Source organism: Leucopleurus acutus, assembly GCF_964270905.1.
Source record: "Leucopleurus acutus genome assembly, chromosome: 3".
NCBI lineage: Eukaryota > Metazoa > Chordata > Mammalia > Artiodactyla > Delphinidae > Leucopleurus > Leucopleurus acutus.
Window position 1 is genome coordinate 176,040,295 of NC_139145.1, and position 19,311 is coordinate 176,059,605.

Consider the following 19,311-nt stretch of genomic DNA (forward strand, 5'->3'; position numbering starts at 1 on the left):
AAAACGCTTCTTCACCCCCAAGTCACGCCCCGCCCGCGCCGCTAAGCAGCTTCTCTCATCTCCCCCGCCTCTCAGCCCCCGGCGGCCGCAGTCGCCTTCTGTCTCCCCAGGTCTGCCCGTTCTAGACACTTTGTGTAAACGGGATCAGACTTCGCGCCTGGCCTCCTTCACTGGCCGTCGGGCGTCAAGGTTCGCCCACGGCACAGCCCGGTGGAGCTCCACTCCTTTTCACGGCTGCGTTCCACGGCCTGGATGGACGCACCTGCTCACCTGTTCCCCAGTCCACGGGCGCTTGCCTCGCTCCCACTTTACGGGTATTGTAAACCCTGCAGCCATAAACTTCGAGTCCACGTTTCTGCTTGAACACGTGCTTTCGCTTCTCTTGGGTATACGCCTAAGAGCGGAGCAACCACCTTAACCTGGTGGTCCTAGGTTTAACCTTGAGAGGAGCTGCCAGACTGTCCTCCACAGAGGCTGTGCCCCGTCACGCCCCCCAGCCACACTCCACAGCCTCGCCAGCACTTGTTATTTTCCTTTTTTAAAATAAGAGCCATTCTCGTAGGTGTAAAGCAGTATCTCGTTGTGGTTTGATTGGCATTTCCTTAATGACCAGTAAAGTCAAGCGTCTTTTCACGTGTTTGTCGGCTATCTCTTTATCTTCTTTGGAGAAATGTCTACTCAAGTCCTTTGCCCATTTTCGAATTGGGGTGTTTGCTTTTCTGTTCTTGAGTTGTAGGAAATCTTTATATATTCAGGATCCTAGATCCTTAGCAGGCATACAATTTGCAATTATTTTCTCCCATTCTCTGGTTATCTTGCCACTTTCTGCTGTTTCTTTTTTATTTTTTTCCCCTCAGTGAGGCACCTACACCAACATTGCTCATGCTACTAGCCAAAATTTAAAGGGTCAGGAGGCCTGGGGAGACTGAACAGACCCCGTGTGGAATGGCCCACCCAGGAGTGAAAGATACTCGAAGCCGCCCCAGAAAACAAGGTAGCACTGAGGGCAGGTGTGGGGGCCAGAGAAGGGGAGAGGGTGGCCCGGCTCAAATCTCACCTCCGGGTAGACCTGTGGGGGGCAGTCGCCCCTCCCAGCCCACGTGTGCCTGGGATGGGACGAGCCGTGACTGTCCCCAGCCCGCACCCCCAAGGGGCAACTAGGGGGACACTCGCAACTGAAGAAACAGGCGCTGGAAAAGCTCTAGTCCTTCCAGCTTTCTCAGACCACCTGGCTGCCCCTCCACGCAGCCCCCCTCCAGCTCCAGGCACCAGAGCAGAACCTCCCCGCCCCCGCCAGGTGGGTGAGAGGGGCCACGTGGAGGGAAATGCTCCCCTGAGCTGGCCTCTGGCTCAAGCCCAGGGCCACAGGGAGGAAGCTCCAACTCCCCAGGGTGGAGACGCGGCAGGAGGTGAGGGGACAAGGACCGGCAGCACGGGAGGTGCCTGGCCACTCGGTGGCAGGAGGGTTACAACGGGAGCCAAAACATAGAACACCTGGGACAAGCCCAACAGAAGACATTCCAGACGCCTAAACGGAGACTATAAAATAGTGCTGAGAGAAACTTAAAGAGACATAAACAAACAGAAAGACACACCATGCACAGGACTGTAAGACTCAGTACTGTTAAGACTGTGTCACTCCCCCAAACTGATCCGTGGACTCAATGGAGCCTCAACTGAAATTCCAGCAGGACCTTTTACAGAAATGACAAGGAGTCTAGACTTCACACAGACATGCAGAGGACAGAGCATAGCCAATTAGAGGGCAAAGTTGGAGGACTTGCCTGACTGACTATAAGCCTCTCTGAAGCTGCAACGTTCCCAATGGTTTGGTATTAGAGAAACGATGGAAACATAGATCAATGGAACAGAATAGAGAGCTGAGAAACAGACTCACATATTTTTGGTCAATTCATTTGACACAGATACTGAGGCAATTCAACAGGGAAAGAAAGTCTTTTCAATAAATGGTGCTAATCAACTGGACATCCATGAAAACAAGTAAACATCAGCCCTTATCTCACACAATACCTGAAATTAGCTCAAAATAGATCACAGACCTAAGTCTAAAACGTACCATGAAAGTTTACAAGAAAATACGCAAGAAAATCTTTGAGACCTCAGAGTAGTCCTGGGACTCTTAGGACACTCACCAAAAAAAAAAAAAAAACTTGTGAAAGAGAAAAATGATAAATTGATCTTTTTCAAAAATTTTTAATTGTCTTTGAAAATCACCATTAAGAAAATGAAAAGGGGAGGCATAGATTGGTTAAAAATATTCATAAAAAGAGCCTGTATCCAGGATATGTAAAGAAGTTTTACAATTCAACAAGAAGACAAACAGCCCAATAAGAAGATAGGCAAATTATTTAGAAAACTCTTCACCAAAGAAGCTGTATGGACGGCAAATAAGCACATGAAAGGATATCAACACCATTAGCCACTAGGGAAACACAAATTAAAACCATGGTGAGCTATCACCACAACCCATCAGAGTGGCTGAAACCAAGACTGACACCCCAGGCACCGCTGAGAAAGTAGAGGAATCACACGCTCAGCGGCCAGGAATGTAAACGGTGCAGCTGCTTTGGAAAATGGTCTGGTGGTTTCTTAAAAAGTCAAACCCTCCTCTGCTGTATATGTGACCCACAATCCCACTCCTAGGTGTTTACCCAAGAGAAATGAAAACGTTATATCCAAAGACCCGTACGTAAACATTCACAGCAGCTTTATTCGTGATACCCCAACCTGGGAACCACCCAAATGTCCACCTGAGATGAACAAACACACATTGTTCATCCACACGACGGGCACCACTCAGCGTAGGAAGGACACACGCGGCACACAAACCACAGAGGAACCGACATCATCTTGACAAGGGAGAGAAGCCCACAAGGTGTAGGACCCCATTTATAGAAAATTCCAGGAAATGCAAACCAGCCTACCGGACAAGAGTGCAGGCAAGGTCGCCTGGGACGAGGCTACCGGAGGAGTGACCAGGGCACAAGGAACCTTCGGACGTGATGGGAGTGTCTGTGACCTTGGCTTCGGCAATGTTTCTCGGGTGATTACACATCTCAGAACCAATCAGACTGTGCACTGTAAGTACGCGCAGCTCTGCGTGCTCAGTCGCAGCCCAATCAAGACCAAACATGCAAACGAGGGGGGAGCCCCGCTGCTCACACACCTCCGAGCTCAAGGTGCCAATCCGCAGTGCAAGGACCCGCCGCTGCGGTCACGCCCCAGCCCTGCTTCCCTCCAGCGCAGGTCCAGCCCTGAGGGCCTGGCGGGGGGCAGGTTCTACCCTGGGGTTCTAGCAGGTTCCACCTCCCGGTTCAGGCATCACAGGCTCACGGCTTTCACGGCCTATCCACGGAGGATGGGGCCAGACCACAGTCCACAGCCCTCGGCGAGGCGAGGGGGCAGTACTGCAGCTGGCCCGTGGGGCTCACACCCCAGGAAGGGCCGTGGGCCCGGGCACCTGCACATGTGCACACCGCCGGCAGCTCCTCTGGCCTTTGCGATACACAGACGCTGGCACTCAGACAAGCCGGCATGGCCATGTCCCCCAGAGGGTCCGCAGGCACAGCCAGGGGAGTGCGTTCAAGTTACTCCACTGTCTTTCACTGCCCCTCAAATCACAAGTCTAAGTGCCCAGTGCCATTACAAATCGGTGAGGAAAACACTGATTATCGAATAGAAGTATTAGGAACAACCAGTGGCCACAGGGGAAACGAGAGAGATTCAGACCCCACACCTTACACCAGGAAAAATTCCAAGTGCTCAAAATTTAAATATATATATTAAGGAATCCAAGAAATTTAGAAGAAATCCTGGGGAAATTCTCATAAACTTGAAGCAGGGGAGATCTTTCCAGTTGTGACACAAAGTAAAAGATGAATAAATTCAACTCCATAAAAATCAAATGCTTTCTGCGCTGCAAAGAACAGCACAAGTAAATAAAAACTGGGGAAAGGTATGTGAAATGCATTTAAGAATGAGTCTCCCCAGTGCACAGCAAGCCCTTACAAATCAAGAAGCAGAAACATAAACAGGGCTTCCCTGGTGGCGCAGTGGTTGGGAGTCCGCCTGCCGACGCAGGGGACACGGGTTCGTGCCCCGGTCCGGGAAGATCCCACATGCCGCGGAGTGGCTGGGCCCGTGAGCCATGGCCGCTGAGCCTGCGTGTCCGGAGCCTGTGCTCCGCAACGGGAGAGGCCACAACAGTGAGAGGCCCGCGTACCGCAAAAAAAGAAAAAAGAAAAAAAAAAAAAAAAAAAAACCATAAACAATACAATAGAAAAATTATCAAAAGTTGTCAACACAGACAGTTCACTGAAAAGGAAATACAGTGGCTGCTACGCCTCACGTATGAGAAGGACACGCAAATTCACCAAAGTCTGAGGCACACCGTGTGCCCGGCCGGGCACGCCTCCAGTGCTGGCCAGCTTGGCGACACCTATGAAATCACAAATGCCACACTCTTGGCCTGGGCAATCCCACCTGCAAGAATGCATATGCCTGTTGGGTCTGGCCTTGATTTACCTGCTGCTGTCCACAGATCCTGGCAGAAGGCGTGAGCCTCCACGGTCGAGGACAGGAAACTCACTGCTCACAGCATGGCAGGCAGCGCGAGCCTCTGTATGCATCACTGAGCCCGTCTGTGAGGGTGACGCAGAAGGAGCCAGGCAGGGGCTGCGGGCGCAGGGTTTGTCAAAGCCGAGCAATCCACCACTTTCACAGTAAACAGTTAACAAGCCCGCTCGGGCCCGCGAGGGAACGGCCAGCACACAGCCACGGCGGTGGCTCTCCGACGACGAGCACGAGTCCAACGCCAGGCACGAAGGCTCTCAGCACAGCGGCGCCTGTAAGCCAGTCGGAACGGACGCTGGCGGAGGGCTAGTGACGACACATCACACACGGCACGCCCCGCACAGCTGGACAAGGAATCCATGAGGAGCAATGGCGAAGGTGCATGGCCGTGGCCCCTTGTGCACAGAGGCAGGGAGCTCCTGTGCTGCACACCGTGCTTGCTGATTTGTGCGTTACTGCTCCCAGCCCCCCAGATCCCGGTGTACACAGCCCCCCAGATCCCGGTGTGCACAGCTGCCTCTCCAGGTACTTCTTTCCTTATTTAAGGTGACAAATGTTCTCACCAGAACAAATGAGCTCAGGACATAGGCCCCCCGCATCACCTCCCTCTAGTGCACAGCTCTGCCCCCCACACCTGCCCCCCCTCACCTGCAGCCCAGGCTGAACACTTCCCCCAGCACCCTGGCTCCATCCCAAGGCCCACAGCGGCCACACAAGTGACTCAGGTGACAACCAGTTTCCAAAGTCCAGCCTCACCAGCCTTTGACGCCCATCCTTGGGACTGGAGGTGCCCGCATTCCTGTCGACCTCTCATGGGGTCCTGCAGCCCCTGGGGGCCCGGAGGGTGGCCTGGGTCCCAGAAACCCAGATCCCCACATAGACACTACTGCAAGTGCACACGCACACACACCCACACCCCGACAGGGCTGTGTTACCCACGTAAAGCTACATCACACATTCACACATCTGTATTACACACACACACAGAGGCTCTCACACACACACACACACACACACACAGCCCCAGCCACAGTGGACACACCGCAGGACCTGTCCCAGGACGGACGCAGCCCTGGGCTCTGGGAGCCACTCTCTGCAGACCAGTTCCATGACTGCAGGCCACCCGCTTCATGGCCCCGAGCCCCACTGGCCAGCCACGGGCAGGTGGGGGATGTGAGCGTGGTGCTGTGTCCCGGGGCCGTGCCTGGGGTTCCCTGCCCCCACCCCACTCCGCCTCCCGGACGCCCCAGGCCGAGCCCCAGTCTCCTTTCGCTTGGGGTGAAGCCCAGAGGCACTGTGGTGCACGCAGCCAAGGACAAGGACGGGGTCTTACCAGGGCGGGGGAGGGGCGCCCTGGGCCAGACCTCAGCGTCCAGTCAGGGCTGGGAAGGCGGCCCAGGGTCCCACCCGCGCTCCCGAGCACCAAGAGTGTCCCCTGCCCGGCCCCCGCTGGCCCTGCGGGTCCCCGCACCCTCGGTAAGGCTTGACCGAAACCTCGCCTCACTCACTTCGTTTCTAAAATGCACTTTTTTCAATGAACACACAAATGCCTGCCCTCCATCGGTAACAGTCAGCGAAACCAGAAGACAGATACTTTACTGTTTCTGAACGGGCTTCCTTCTTTTCCTCCCGGCGTACAGGCACTCCCCCGGCGGAATCATCGTCTTGGGCCCTAAGGAAAAAGGGCATCAAGTTGGTCACACTGAAGAGACCCCAGTGCCCCCACACCCCCCAAACCACCGAGGCAGCGAGAGCAGCAGCGGAGGCCCGGCGCGCTGTCCTCCCCCAGCGCTGGCTGAGCGAGATGCCCGAGGGCATGGCCGGCACGGGGGTGGGGTGCGGGGGTGAACCGTCCCCTCCTCAGCCCAAGGTTGAAGCCGGCTCATGACGTCTCCCCTTCCATGGGCCGCCTTGCGGCCGCCAGCCTAGCCACAGGACGCAGTCCTGTCTCCACACTCGTGAGACAGCCCTGGGCCGGGAAAGCTTCCGGCAGGTAAACACCCTGAGGCGTCAGAAAACAGGAGCACTCCGCAGTGGGCACCGAGGACCGTGCGCTGGGTCAGGGCGCGGGCAGGCAGGCTATCCCAGTGCCACCTGCGGCCACGCTGCCCCTCCCACTCCTCCCCTACGGCCTGTATTTCTAGGCACACAGGCTTCCTCTCTTCTACTAAACTCTCTCTCCACTCCACAGTGCTGGGCTTCCACTTTGGCCACTAACTCACGGCCGCCCTGAGCCCAGCTGGCCATGCCTGCTGGCCTCCACCAGCAGTGTGGACACTGCAGTCGGTGTCTGTGCCCTGAGGCTGCTCAGCTCGCCCATCACCTCAGGGAGTGCATCAGAATCTTGATTTTCCCGTGCAGTGAGGATGTCTGAGCCGTCACAAACATCCTGCAGACCGGTGACCCCTCCACACCAGGCTCTGGGCCAGCTGACCCAGAGAGGAGGTTAGGAGCCCTCCCCTGGCCTCAAGTGTGTACTACCTGGAAGAGGAAGCAGAGTCAAACACACGACTTCCACCCTGTCCAGAAAGTGCAGCGAAAATACTGGAAACATGTCATGGATCCACTTTAAGTCTAAGAAACACACTTTGACTACTGACATAAGTAGGTAAAGTAAATGGATCATAAAAGATACACTAGTCAAAAGTACAGCTGGAGTAGCTGTGTGAGTACCAGACAGAGCAGACTTCAGACAAAGGAATATTACCAGGGGCAAAGCGGGATATTATAAAAGAATAAAGGCGCCAGTTTCCCAAGAAGACGTAGCAATGCTAAATGAGAATGCATCACCCACAGCTTCGAAATACAGGAAGCAAAAACTGAAAAGATAATTCATCAGTAACTGCAACATTCCTCTCTGAGTAATCAATAGAGCAAACAAACAGAAAATCACAAAGGAAAGAGAATATCCAAACAACAGATGTAGACTAACGGAGATATAGAGACTACTCCAGCCAACAGCAGCAGAATACACGTTCTTCGTACATGGAACATTCATCAAGATAGACCATACTCTTGAACTTAGAACAATCCTCAACAAACTTAAAAGAATAAAAATACGAAGTATGTTCTCTAACAATAATGGAATTAAACTAGAAAGATATATGGAAAATTCCCAACTATCTGGTAAGCAACCCATTTCTAAACAACCATGGGTCAAAGAGAAAGTCTCAAAGAAATTTAGACGTATTTTGAACTGAATGAAAATGAACATACAGCATATCAAACTCTGTGGGATACGGACGAGCAGTACTTTGACGGACACTGATAACATTAAATGTTTATATTAGAAAAAAATTAAACGTTTCAAATAAGTAATCCAAGCTTCCACTTTAAGTAATCAGAAGAAGAGAAAACAAGTCCAAATCAAGCAGAAAGGTGGAAATAATAAAGAGGAAAACTCGATGAAGCTTAAAGTGGAAATACAGAAAAATCAACGAAACCAAGAGTTGGTTCTTTGAAAAGATCAACAAAATTGATAAACTTCTTGCCAGACTGATCAAGAAATAGAGAAGATATGAATTACTAGTATCATGAATAAAAGAAGGGACATCACTACAGACCCCACAGACATTAGAAGGAAAATAAGAGAACACCGCCATGAACTTCGCTGTGTGCCCACCAAATTCATATGTTCAAGCCCTAATCCCCCATTTGACTGTATTGCAGATGGACCTTTACGGAGGTGATTAAGGTGAAATGAGGTCATATAGGTGGAGCCCTGATCTGATAGAAGTGTTGCCCTTATAAGAAGCAGAAGAGAGAGGAGAGCTCTGTCTTCACCGTGTGCAAGCCAAGAAGAGCACACTCTCATCAGAAACCAATCAGCGGGCACCTTGATCTTGGGCTTCCCAGCCTCCAGAACTGTGAGAAATAGATTTTCATTGTTTTTAGGTGTTGGTTAAGCCACCCAGTCTGTGGTATTTTGTTACGGCAGCCCAGGCAGACTAAAATAATATCTCCACAAATTTAGATGAAACAATTAAACAATTTAGTTGAAATGGACCAATTTCTTGAGTGACATACACTACCAAGCTCACTCAAGAAAAAACAGATAACCTGTTTAGCCCTGTATTTATTCCAACAACAACAAACAAAAGCAAAGGCCCAGATGGATTCACTGGTAAATTCTACCGATTTAAGGAAGAAATAATACCAATTGTTTGCAGAAAACCAAAAATTAAATTAAAAATTGCCAACTCACTTACAAGTTCAGCGTTACCCTGATACCAAAACCAAAGACATTTTGAGAAAACGATGGTCAAAAATCCCTCATGAACATAGGCACAAAAATCTTCAATTAGATGTTAGCAAACGGGATCCAACAATATATAAAGAGCACAAAACATCACACATGGGGTTTGCTCAAGGAATTCAAGCCTGATTCGCATCCGGAAATTGACCAGTATAATTCACTTTATTAATAAATAAAAGAAAAAATATACGGTCACCTCAACATACATAAAGTGCATTTGACAAAATCCAAATCCATGCATAATAATAAAAAAAACCTCTCATCAAACTAGGAATAGAAAGGAACTTAATTAACCTGATAAAGGACATCTACCAAAAAAACCTACAGCTGACATCACACCTAACAGTGAAAGACTGTATACATCCCCAGAGATCATGAATAAGACAAAGGTGTCCTCTATCACCATTCCCCTTAATGTTCACAGACAACAGGATGGTACATACAGAAAATTCCAAAGTTTGGCTAAGACAAATCTTTTATAACTTATAATAATTGAGTCCAGCAAGGTCACAGGGAAAACGGACAATATAAAAAAGTCAATTGTGTTTCTATACACTAGCAATGAACAACTGGAATACACATTTTTTAAGAACCATACTGTTTACAACAGCACCAAAATAAAAATTAAATATTTAGGTATTTCAATAGGTTGAATATGTGTAACTGGGGCCCTAAAGAATAGGAGAGTAATAGAGGTGACAGAAAACATTTAAGTAATAATAGCAGAAATTTGTCCAAACAATGAAAACTATAAACCTACAGAGTCAAGACGTCAATGAACCCCAAGCACAAGAAACAGGAAGAAAACTACACCAGGCACATCATAATCAAATGACTCATAACCAGAGATAAATAGAATAATCTTAAGCGCCACCAGAGAAAATAGCATTGGGTACAAAGAAACAGAGATAAGTATGGCAGCAGATGTCTCCTGAGGAACGTGTACCCGAGGGGACAGCGGAACAGCATCTTTAAAGCACTGAAAGAGAAAACCTGAAACGAGAATTCTAAACCCTGTGAAAATATCTTTCAAAAATTAAGGCTAAATGAAGACTTTTTCAGACATAAAAAAGCTGAAAGAATTCATTGCCAGCTGACCCACACTATAAGAAATGTGAAAGAGTGTCTTCAGGCCAAAGGAAAATGATACCAGATGGTAACGGGGATCCACAAAATGGAACAGAAAGCACAGGAAGTGGTAACTGCATGGGTAAGAATGCAAGGCTCCTTCCTACTATCTAACTATCTCTAAAAAATAATTGACTGTTTCAACAACAATGACAACAATGTGTTGTGGGGTTTATAACCTATGCAGATGTCAAGCTTTGGCAACCACAGCACGAAGGCCAGGAATGGGAGGTGGTGGCACGCCACTGGGAAGCGGTGTACTGGTTCCCGTCGGGCTAGCTCTGCACGGATGGGCTGGACCCTTCGAGCTTTTCTCCTCTGTAGCGAGCGCAGAGTGAGGGGCTTCTGGGTCCCGTGCGTCCCCCGTGTCTTCTTGTTCCTGCCCACCTCTTACGGAGGCTGGGAAGCGCAGCGAAACATCCCCGCCAGCCCAGAGCCTGGACCCCTGCATACAGGCAAGCCCTCTCGGCACCCCCGCAGCCCTGAGTACCCTTCCGAGCTCTCCTGCTGTTGTTAATACTTCTTTATATGAATTAAAGTCTCTCAATTCAAACAAAAAATTAAGTAAAAAACATAAAAAGCTGATTTTTAAAGTTCACACGTTTTAGAGATACATGCTAACACCTGTGAAAGGATGACACATCAGCGATTTGTTTCTGTGTGATGTGCAGAGCAGGGTGGGGTTTACATGACACTGAATCAGCCAATATTGACAGCTGACCATCTATGATACTCGATGAATAAATTGGACTCATTATAAAATTCTCTCCACTTTTGTAAAAGATTTGAAAATTTTCATAATAAAAAGGTTTTTAAAAAGCATTGAGGGCTTCCCTGGTGGCGCAGTAGTTAAGAATCCCCCTGCCAAGGCAGGGGACACAGGTTAGAGCCCTGGTCTGGGAAGATCCCACGTGCTGCAGAGCAACTAAGCCCGTGCGCCACAGCCACTGAGCCTGTGCTCTAGAGCCCATGAGGCACAGCTACTGAGCCCACGTGCCACAACTACTGAAGCCCATGCACCTAGAGCCCATGCTCTGCAATGAGAGAAGCCACCCCAATGAGAAGCCCACGCACCGCAATGAAGAGTAGTCCCCGCCCACTGCAACTAGAGAAAGCCCACGTGCAGCAATGAAGACCCAACGCAGCCAAAACTAAATAAATAAAATTTTTAAAAAAGCATTGAAAAAAGAGAAATGCGGCACAAGAATAAACATGATGTGGCCACAACTGATTTCAACAAAGCCATTCAATGGGGAAAGAAGAGTCTCTTCACCAAAAGGTGCTGGCACAAATGGACACCCAATACCAAAGAGGGAAGCTGCACCCCTACCTCACACCCTTCACAAAAATTAACCAAAGTTAGTTAAAGACCTAAGTGTAGGAGCTACAAGAAAACATAGGGCTCTATCTTCATGACCTTACATTTGCCAATGGATTCTTAGATACGTCACCAAAAGCACAGGAAGAAAAGAAAAACGAGATAAATTGAACCCCATCAAAATTGAAAACTTGGGCTTCAAAGGACACTATCAAGAAAGTGAAGAGACAACTCACAGATGGGAGAAAATATTTGCAAATCATATATCTGATAAAGGTCTGGTATACAAACTACATAAAGAACTCTTAAAACTCAACAACAAAAAGACAAACAACCTAATTAAAAATGAGCAAAGGACTTGAATAGACCGTTCTCCCCCAAAAAACATACAAATGGTTAACAAGCACATGAAAAGATGCTCAACATCATTAGTCACTAAGGAAATGTAAATCAAACCCACAATGAGATACCACTTCATACCCACGACAATGGCCATAATATTTTTTTAAAAAAAGAAAAAAAAAAAGGAAAATATCAAGGGTTGGTGAGATTGTGGAGAAACTGGGACCCTTGTGCCGTGCTGGTGGGGATGAAAAATGGCACAGCTCCTGTAGAAAACAGTTTAGTCTTTCCTCAAAAAGTTAAACATAGGGTCACTACACGACCCAGCAATTCCACTCCTACGTATATGCCCGAGAGAACTGAAAACATATGTTCAAACACAATCTGGCACACAAATACTCACAGCATCTTTACTCACAAGAGCCAAAAAGCAGAAGCAACCTAAATGCCCATCGACTGATGAATGGATAAACAAAATGTGGTCCATCCATACAGGGGACTATTACTCAGCCGTAAGAAGGAACGAAGCCCTGATGCCCCTGCAACACACGTGAAGCTTGAAAACATCATGCTATGTGAAAACGAAGGCAGACACAGAAGGACACATATTGATTGCATTTATATGGAATGTCCAGAACAGGCAAACCCACAGAGACAGAAAGTAGGTGAATGGTTGCCAGGGGCTGGAGGAAAAAGGAATGGGGAGTGACTGCTTAAAGGGTATAGAGTTTCCGTTCGGGATGAAGAAAATGTTTTGGAATTAGAGGTGGTAGTTGCACAACTTTGGCAATATACTCAATAAATACCACTGAACCTTAAATTTTTATATGGTTAATTTTATGTAGTGTGAATTTCACCTCACTAAAAACAAAACACAAATTTGTATATAAATATAAATTAAATGTCTGGAGTGGCAGGAGAGAACCGTGCAGCGGGACTAGGAGCGCCTGTGGGGCATTGTGAGAGCAGAGGCAGGGATGGGTGGCAGCTGCGGGGCCTTGGGGGTCAAATGCTGGTTTTTAAGCTGCGGGCGATGACGTGGCAGAGGAGACAGGAGAGCTCTGGAGAGATGGGCTGGGGTGGGTGGGCGCGGATAGGGCCCCGGTGGCTGCAGGCTGGAGCAGGAATGGGCGGACGGATGCTTCGGAAGGGTCCAGCCTTCTAGTCTCTGCCTGAGCTACGGCCACCAGGCCTGCACTTCTCTGGGAAGCTGGACCCCGGCGGGCAAGGTCATCCCATCTGAGCTGCAAGGGCTTTCAACTCAAGCAGGAGAGGCCGGAGCCGGACCCAGGCCTGGCCCCAGCCTGGGGGGAAACCGGTCAGGGATGCTTCCCCACACACGAGAGGGGCCGGACACCCCTCAAGATCAAAGGTGAGGAGGCTGGCTGACCTGCCCCAGCCCCAGGAGGCCCATCCCAGCACCACCGTTCCCTGAGTGAGTCCGAGCTCAGAGCAGGGGTGGTGCGGGCTAGAGGCGACAGGGAAGACGAGCAGGGGTCGGAGGCACTTTGGGGGGCAGAGCTGGCCCCTCACTTTCCTCCAGCCAAGACCCCCTCCCCACAGCAGGAGCCGAGACGGGGTCCAGGCTCCTGGGTGCGGGCCCTCCCCAGCCGCGCACGTGGCCTGCCAGCTGGCCCGCAAGGCCCCTCCTCCCTGGTGGAAGGGGCCTAAAAACACGGGCTATGGTGAAAAGCACCAGGGCAGACAAACACCCTCCAGGTACCCCTTCGGGGGTGGGGGAGAAATCAAGGGGGCCAGCCGCTGTCCCCTGGGAGAGCCGTGGCTTGGGGTCCAGTTCCTGCCAATTCCTGCCCTAGGAATCCTAAATACCGGCTCCATTTTACTAAATACTGTGCACTTTCCTCAAAAAGATGAAGCCCTCATTGGACTGGACCAAACTCCCCACAGAAATGCGCCACTGAGACAGCACGAGGGCCAGCCCCCCAGAAGCTCTGAGCTGACTGTGTTTCTCAGAGAAATCTGAACTTTTATAAGAACCTTTTATGGTAAAAATAATGGCTGACCGTTTCAGGAATACACATAAGCATAAAACAAACATAAAAGATCGTCCCATGCCACGTGGCGGTGCCCTCAGCTCCCGCCCAGCATGTGTGCCCCGTCCACAGGGCCGCACCGCCCTGGGACTGAACTGAGAGGGAAACAACGCACGCGGTCGGGGCCCAGACTGCCCGGTATCCACCTGGAAGTCATCATCCGTAAACAGGGAGCCTGCAGCCACGGCTGCTGGAGGTGGCACAGCCCCCGTCAGGGCCACACTGCCCACCGGCTGCTCAGCTGCCCACGAGCGGGTCCTGAGGCCTCCACTGGGATTGGGCGTGGGCCCAGGAGGCTGACAGAAGCCAGGCTCTAGGCCCTGATGGCGGACGCTGGGTGGAGGCCAGCCGGTCAGAAGCCCGCCTCTGCCAGAGGCCCCTGGAGAGTGTCCTGGGTGGGCTGGGCTGCTGACCAGGCCGGGAGAAGTCCCGTTCACCACTGTTGAGTGCCCAGAGCAAGGGGGCAGATGCCCAGGGCACACACTCGCGCAGCCCCTCTGCGTCCGGCCCCTCGAGGGCCGGAGCCTGTGGCTGGTCACACAGAGGCCCCGCGTGAGTCACAGGGCGGCCACAGCTGGAGACCCACTGGATGCTTCCAAGGGGGGCTGGCAGACCAACCAGGAAGCAGACGAGGAGCCCAAGGGCAAACTGCCCAAGGCCTCTGACCTCTGACCCTGGCTAGTCACCTGCCCTGTGGGCAGCCCCCTCCCCGAGGGGGGGGAGTCACAGCAGCAACACCGGGTCCCTGAAGTGTTGAGGGCCTGTGCCTCTCACAAAGTGTCCACAATCTGGGATTTTCCACCTCTCAAAATAAGACTTTAGGGAAAAAAACTTTCTTGGTGCCACTAACTGAAACCCAGTGAATTCCTGGAACACGCGCCTTCCGCCCTTCCAGAGTGTGTGAACCAAGGCTGGCGCTCCTGGCCCCGAAGGAGGGGGCTGAGCTGTGCACCCCCAGCTCCGGGACCTCCTGGCTGGGGGCCTCCCCTCACCAGCTGCCCTGGAGAGGGCTCAGGAGTCCAATTCAAAGTCCCCCCCGCCCCCCAGCATCTGCCCAAAACAGTTCCGAAGGAAACTGTGCCAAGAGCAAAGGGCAGTTAGCCCAGCTCCCCCAGCGCGGGGGTCGGACGCTCCCAGGCCGGGAAACTGAGGGACCGCAAGCGGTGAAAGCGGACTGGCTTTCCTCAAAAGCCCTGTTTTTAGTTTTAGGTGAGAAGCTGCCCGTTGGACCCCAGGGCCTGGCGATGTGAGGATGGGGTGAGTGGGGTTGGAGGGGAGAGGGGGATGGGGGGGCCGAGGGTGCGGGAGCCTTGGGAAGATGGCCCTGCGCTAGGGTCTCCCTCGCGGAGTTGGACCTGCGGAGCACGTCCAGCGCACTTACCCGACCGGCGGGGCGCGGAGGTTCAAGCGCGCCCGCGGGAGGTGTCCGCGGGGACAGGGAGCTGTGGCGGCGCGGCTGCCGGCGCTCGCATCTCGGGGACCAGGCGGAGGCTGTGGCCGCGGAAGGACAGCCCCACCCCGGCACGCGAGCCGCCCCGCCCCGGAGACGACCGAGCCCGGGAGGCGGCAGGGGGCGCGCGCGCGCATCTCCGGCCGGCCAATGGTCCCCGGGTCTGTGTGCACCACGGTGGGGTCCTGCCCTGCGCCCCTCGCGTCCCCGTGGTCCCCGGGATCTCTGTGCACCACGGTGGGGTCCCGCCCTGCGCGCCCCCGTCCCCGTGGTCCTCCGGATCTGTGTGCGCCACGGTGGGGTCGCGCTCTGCGCCTCTCGTGTCCGCGTGGTCTACCCAAGGGTCTGTCGGCTCCAGGGTGCCTGTGCCCCTCGAGGCCCCTGTGCTCCCCGCGGGAGCCCCAGACCCTCTGTTCCTCGCGCGCCCCCTTCCACCTGCGCCCGCGGAGGCCGAGCGCGCACCTGCCGGCGGGGCGGAGGTGCGGGGCCCAGACTGCCCTAGCGGCTGGGTCCCGGCGCCCGGATCCGAATGTGTAACGTGAGCGTAGCAGGTCCTGCTCCGCCTGCTCCAATTAGGTTGTTGCTAAAATCGAAGGGTTTTACAGTTTTAAAGTATTAATGTAATACTTTTAACCCTGCACCTTCCTGGAGCCGCAGGGCAGCTCGTGGAAGTCTCATCCCGACATTTCTGGTTCGAAGGAGCCAGGCCTCCAGCGGGGCCCTTCCCACCCCTCCGGCGGCTCCTTACCCCTCCTCCACGCGGACCATCTGGCCCCTCCCCTCCTCCGTCCTGGAGGACACGTCCAGACTTCGAAAGCGCCCCTTCCCTCACTGGGCCCGGAATGTGTGTCTGGTCCCGGAGCGCCCCGGGACACGCCGTGAGCCTGGCCTCACATCCTGGGCTTTCTGCCCCAAGGTCTGAGGGGCCCCCCCGGAAACCTCGCCCGACTGCTGCCACCATCCTTGCCCCGGCGGGGGTGGTGTGGGGGCTTGTATTGCCCCCTCATGTCCAGTCCCTTTGCGTTCCCCAGGCAGCCCCTCAGCACCAACCATGTCCCCACCCAAGCCCCACCGACCACCGCCACCGCAGCCAGCCCTGTGGGGTCTCCGGCGCTCGCTCGCACCCCACAGTCAGTCGCAGCCAAGGGAGTCATTCCTGGCACCTGCCGGCTCTGAGCAACATCCCGCCCCACCCAAGCCCCAGCTGCCTGCCCAGCCCCACAGACCAGCGTGTGTGCCTCAGGACCTTTGCACTTGCTCCCACTCTGAGAAAGCTCTTTTCCGGATACTCGCGGGGCTAACTCTCTGATCCTGTGTTCTCAGAGAGGATACCCACCTCAGTCAAAGGCCACCGCTGCCCATCTCTCCCTGCTCTGCCTTTTGTAGGGCATATTCCTGCCTGAAATTACAGCAGGTGTTTCTTTGCTCCTGTGTCTAACAGGTAAACTCACCAGGTCTGTTCTGTTCACCTCTATCCAAGGAAGAGCAGGGCTTCTACTGCAGAACAGGGGCTCAAAAGTGTCAGCTGAGTGAATGATCTTGTATTTTTTTGACCTGGAACAACATGCATCTGTATTGCTGTATTTTTTAAGTAGTTAAAATCAGCAGTTGCACCTTGATCCAATTTTTGTAAAGTGCACAGAAAAGAATCTGGGTGAATAACTCAGGTTATAGGCGAACTTTAATTTTTTACTTTTTAAAAATTTCCACCATTCCTGACCATTTTGCAAGAAGCATGGAGTGCTTTTGTACCATTTTGTCGGGGTTTTTTTCTTTCTTTTTGCTAAAAAAAATAAGTAAGCATGTGTATGACGTTGGGAAGGCATATCTTGGAGTGGCAGAGGTAAGGTGGGTCCACCCTGTCAAGTCCAGGCCTGTAGGGGAACCCTCAGACCCAGGAATTTGGGCAGAGACACCTGGGTGGGTGCCCCGAGGATCTGAAGCTTTGTAGTCAGAGCCTGCGTCCCCTGCATGGGAAGACAGAGCCCACGTGTCTCAGAGGACCCGTTCTAGCCTGTTGCCTAGGCATCAGTCACCTCCACCCACCCAGTCCCATCGGGAACCAGCCTGAGCAAGACGCCTCTTTGCTTCTTGCTGCCACTTCCGGGGGCAGGACAACGGCAGGTGAGGCCGCACAGCCTGAGGTGCAGGAGAAACCAGTGTCCACTCCCCCTCCTTCCCTCCAACCCACCTTGGCTGTGCCTGTCCCCAAAGCCTGTAGTCTCCGTAGACCCGGGGGCAGTCGCTGGGACTGGACACGAAAAGGATGACCCTTGCCTGTGAAGTCCCAGGAATTCAGGGTGAGCCCCCTTTGTGGGAGACCTTGGGTGTTGTTCCCACCAGAACGCGGGTGACTCCAGGCCCCCCAGGCAGCATTCCCACGAGGTCAGCTGGACACGACTTCCCCCTGAACTTCCTGTTCACACAGGTCCTGCAGACACACACAACAGTTTGCAGAGTACGCCTGGGCGTCCCCTATTTTCTTCTCCACCGTGACCACCCTGACCCACCCCCGCACCGCAGTGTTTCCCCTTTGGGGCTGCAGCTCGGGAGGCCTTCTCGGAACCTCCCTCCTCTCTGCACTCGGGACCTCCAACTGCAAGTAGGCTCCGTGTTGCTGCGTCCTCCCACTCCGCCCAAACTTCCGACCGGCTGGGGACAAATTCCTCTTTCCTGGATCGTTTGTCCTCCCAGGGTGGGAGGGTGGCTGACACCTGGCAGGAAAGAGGGCTTGGAAAAGAGACAACACCCAAGGTGCCCCCTGGCCCTCAACTGCCCACGCTGTGTCTCCACGGCTCTGTCTCAGACGTGGCCGTCCTGGGAGCTCAGTGATGTGACAGCTGCACGAGCTTAATGGCCATCTGGCTCTGCCCGCCTGTCCCCCCCCAGACACACCAGCCGAGGGGTGTGCTGTCGCCCTGCAGGTGCCGGGTGCAGGTGTCAGGCCGCACGGTTCCCCGGGGGGACAGCGGTGTTGCTCGGGCAGTCCTTGTTCAGGTCTGTGCTTTCTCTCCCCCACCTCACTTCGCCTGCAGGCCAGAGAAAGGTCTGGAGCATTTTGTCAAGAGCCGCTGCTGCCCTTGTCTCTGTGGGCCGTCCCTTGAGGGCCCCTCCCGTTGTGTGCACAGCCAAGCAGGGCTTCCCACTCCTGGGAAGGCTGCCATCGTACAAGGTCTGTCAGCTTGGGGAGCCCGCCTGGCCTGCAGCAGGGTGGGGGCAGGGAGGTGCAGGACGAGGCCGCCAGGTGAGGGTGGCCGACATGCACCTGCACCCTTGAATCTGCAGGAGTGTCCGTGGGAGGCCCAGGGTCCCCGCCTGCATGTGGAGAGGGGCCCAGCAGCGGGGGCTCCAGGTGCCTCCCCAGAGGCTCACTCCCAGGAGGCCCCAGGACAGAGGCCCCAGGAAAGGGCAGGGGCCACCCAGTCGATGCCCGTCCAGAAGGCCCTGATGTGGCTGGGGGTCCAGGACTGCCTTAGAGCCAGGTGGTGCCTGGGACGCGGGCAAAGCAGAGCGTGAACCAGGAGCTCTGCTGGCACAGGGACATTTGAGTCAATAAACGCGATTCAGGGGTTGTTCCCGAACACCAGAGACGTTGCTTGTGGCGGCTGGCAAGGGTCGTAGATGAAGTGGGAGAAGGTGAGGTGCCTCAGGGGATGGGCAGAGCCAGGGTCCCCACCCGGTCTGACCCCACCCCTCACCTCCACCTCCCAGGGCCCCTGCCTGGTGCCAGCAGTCACCCTGAGGCCCCTGCAGACCCCGGCCTGGCCACACGGCCCCCTGCTCCCAACATCCCCTCCTCTGGGGCTCCTGTCAGCAGGAAACAAGGAGCGGTGGGCAGGTCCCACCCCTCAGCAGACCCTCAGGGTCTCAGCCAACTCGAGGGTCCAGTGGGAACCCAGCTGCCTGCACATTCACGGCTCATGCAGCACAGAGCAGGGGAGGGACAGTGCCCTCCTTCCAGGGAAGCAGCTGGCCCTGGGAGCTGTGGCCTGGAAGGGGAGCCTGGCATGGCCTGGGGGCACCATGTGCTGAAGCTGAGCTACTTCAGGGTCAGGATCCACAGGACCCCGTGCTTGTGGAGAGGGTGCAGCCCAGACCCTCCAGGCTCTGCCCTGTCCTCTGCCTGCTCCTGGGGCTTCGCAGGTGCTGCTCCTTCTGACTGGAACTCCTC

General features: G+C 53.7%; 1 protein-coding gene across 1 annotated transcript in view; it reads right to left on the bottom strand.

Annotated features, from left to right (window-relative positions):
* AHRR (aryl hydrocarbon receptor repressor) overlaps positions 1-15,162 on the bottom strand; it is a gene marked incomplete at its 3' end in the record, with an annotated part of 70,387 nt that extends 55,225 nt beyond the window's left edge. Inside the window, exons 1-2 of the mRNA XM_082835558.1 lie at positions 15,072-15,162; positions 6,193-6,265 (exon numbers count right to left, since the gene is read on the bottom strand). Of these exons, the coding sequence (XP_082691684.1) occupies positions 6,193-6,254 (62 nt within the window). The 5' untranslated portion in view covers positions 6,255-6,265; positions 15,072-15,162. The remainder of the gene's footprint in view (positions 1-6,192; positions 6,266-15,071) is intronic.
* Between the last annotated feature and the right edge of the window lie 4,149 nt (positions 15,163-19,311).